The sequence below is a fragment of the Echinops telfairi genome, unplaced genomic scaffold, assembly GCF_000313985.2.
Source record: "Echinops telfairi isolate 266 unplaced genomic scaffold, ASM31398v2 ScPeMD7_7457;HRSCAF=8495, whole genome shotgun sequence".
NCBI lineage: Eukaryota > Metazoa > Chordata > Mammalia > Afrosoricida > Tenrecidae > Echinops > Echinops telfairi.
The window spans coordinates 21,081,921-21,083,649 of record NW_022111357.1 but is presented as its reverse complement, the minus strand read 5'-3'; the positions used below and the strand labels follow the sequence as shown (position 1 = coordinate 21,083,649).

Genomic DNA, 1,729 nt, shown 5'->3' with positions numbered 1-1,729 from the left:
CAGGGTACCCTCTGAGTGCCTCTTTGTAGCTGGATGAAGTCCCTGCACATGTTTCTGTCACAGCATGAGGGTGCTGGTTCTGGCTCCCCAAAGAGCCTGCCCTGGAATGTGGGCTCCCAAGGGTCTAAAGAGACACCTGCCCATCCCCGAGTGCCTGGGGCCTGGCAGCGTGGGTGCCCAGGGGGTGCTCTGAGTCTGCTGGTTGATTGTGGGTGACTGCTTCTCCCCATCTGCCCTTCAGGCTTCGTGGCATGGCTACGGACTGCAGGGTCAGCTCTTCACCTACAGGGTCCCATAAGGCTGCTCTGACTCGCGGTGGCAGGAGTTGGTTTGGTAGGACTGGTAATGCCCTCACTCACAGCCCCTACTTCCCACCCCACAGAAGCCCTGTGTAAAGATGACCTAACTTAACACAGGTTCTGGGGCCCGCCAGGAGGAGCTTCCTTTGGGGGGAGGGGGGTTTCTAATGCAGGGCTACTTTGCAGCTGTGGGCTTAGCCAAAAAATGAGTACAGAATTTGGGGTTGGGCAGGGATGGGCACAGGGCTTGGGGAGCAGGAGTGGGAGCCGAGGCAGGGGCTGGGATTTGCCTTGCAGGTCAGCAGCACTCGACAGTCCTCCGTGACCTTCCACTGCAGGAACTCCTCGAAATAGGGACCTGTGGAGGCAAACGCAGATGCACCCACCTGCTTAGAGCGCCCAGCTGGGGCAGGGGGCCACCTGGTGGTGGGAGAGGAGAAGCCAGCGGGGAGGGGCAGGGGCCCACCCCCAATCCTAGGGCCCCAATGGAGCAGGGCAGAGCTGCCCCTGTGGGTTTCCGAGACTCAATCTTTATGGGGGCAGAAAGCCTCATCTCTCTCCCGAGGGGCAGCTGGTGGTTTCAAACTGCCGACCCTGTGACTCGCTGCGACACGTGTAACCCACTACACGACACCACGGGGGCAGCTTGTGAGAAGAGGCAGAGGGACAAATGCCTACTGGTTCCCATCTACTGCCCACAGAGGGAGGGCAGGGGCTAGGGTGAGGCAAGGCAAGGGAGGTACCTTGGGCACACGATTTAAGGAGGCACTCACTCTCTGTGCCAGGTAAGGCTGGGTGAATTACAGGGGCCCCCGCACCCCCAGCTGAGCGCAGGCACTGCTAACCAGTTTCCCTCCACTGACCACCCAGGGCACCCCTGCTCGGGACCTCCCCCCACAACTCTGACCTTGCTTTCTCCTCCAGTCTCTTCTCTTAGCATCTGCCTTCCGCAGAAGTTTGTCAAACTCTGTGGACACAAGGAGGGGCTGGCATGAGTCCGGAGGAGGAGCACAGGCCCAGGGAAGGGGCGTCAGGGCGGGTGGAAGCCCCCAGGCACGCTCAGCAGCGCCCCCAGAGCCGGAGGCAGGGAGCCCTCAGGGAGGCGGGGTGCAGGGCTGACCGTCATCCACCAGCGCCAGGGTGATCTGGTTTTTGGCTTTTCCGTCCTGGAGCTGAGCCGTGTAGGACCCCTTGTCTTCCTCAGACAAGTTCTCAAGGATCACTTCCACCAGGCCCTTCTCCCGCGCGAAGTTGATTTTGCGATTCTGGGGAGGAAAACGCCCAGAAAGTTTTTCCGGTTTCCTGTTTTCAGGGCCTTTGCTGTGGAGCACAAATCAGGGCCTAGTGGGGCGAAGGACAGTTCCCAACCCTCAGAGGCTGGGAAGGGGCCCTGGGTGCCCCTCCACTGCTTACAGAGACCAGAACTACGC

The 1,729-nt window shown here is 60.6% G+C and overlaps 1 protein-coding gene across 1 annotated transcript in view; it reads right to left on the bottom strand.

The window, feature by feature from the left end:
* Nucleotides 1-1,729, bottom strand: part of MYOM3 (myomesin 3) — a 58,666-nt gene that overhangs the window by 11,141 nt on the left and 45,796 nt on the right. Inside the window, exons 25-27 of the mRNA XM_045298934.1 lie at nt 1,420-1,564; nt 1,207-1,266; nt 513-657 (exon numbers count right to left, since the gene is read on the bottom strand). Coding sequence (XP_045154869.1) covers nt 513-657; nt 1,207-1,266; nt 1,420-1,564 — 350 coding nt within the window. The remainder of the gene's footprint in view (nt 1-512; nt 658-1,206; nt 1,267-1,419; nt 1,565-1,729) is intronic.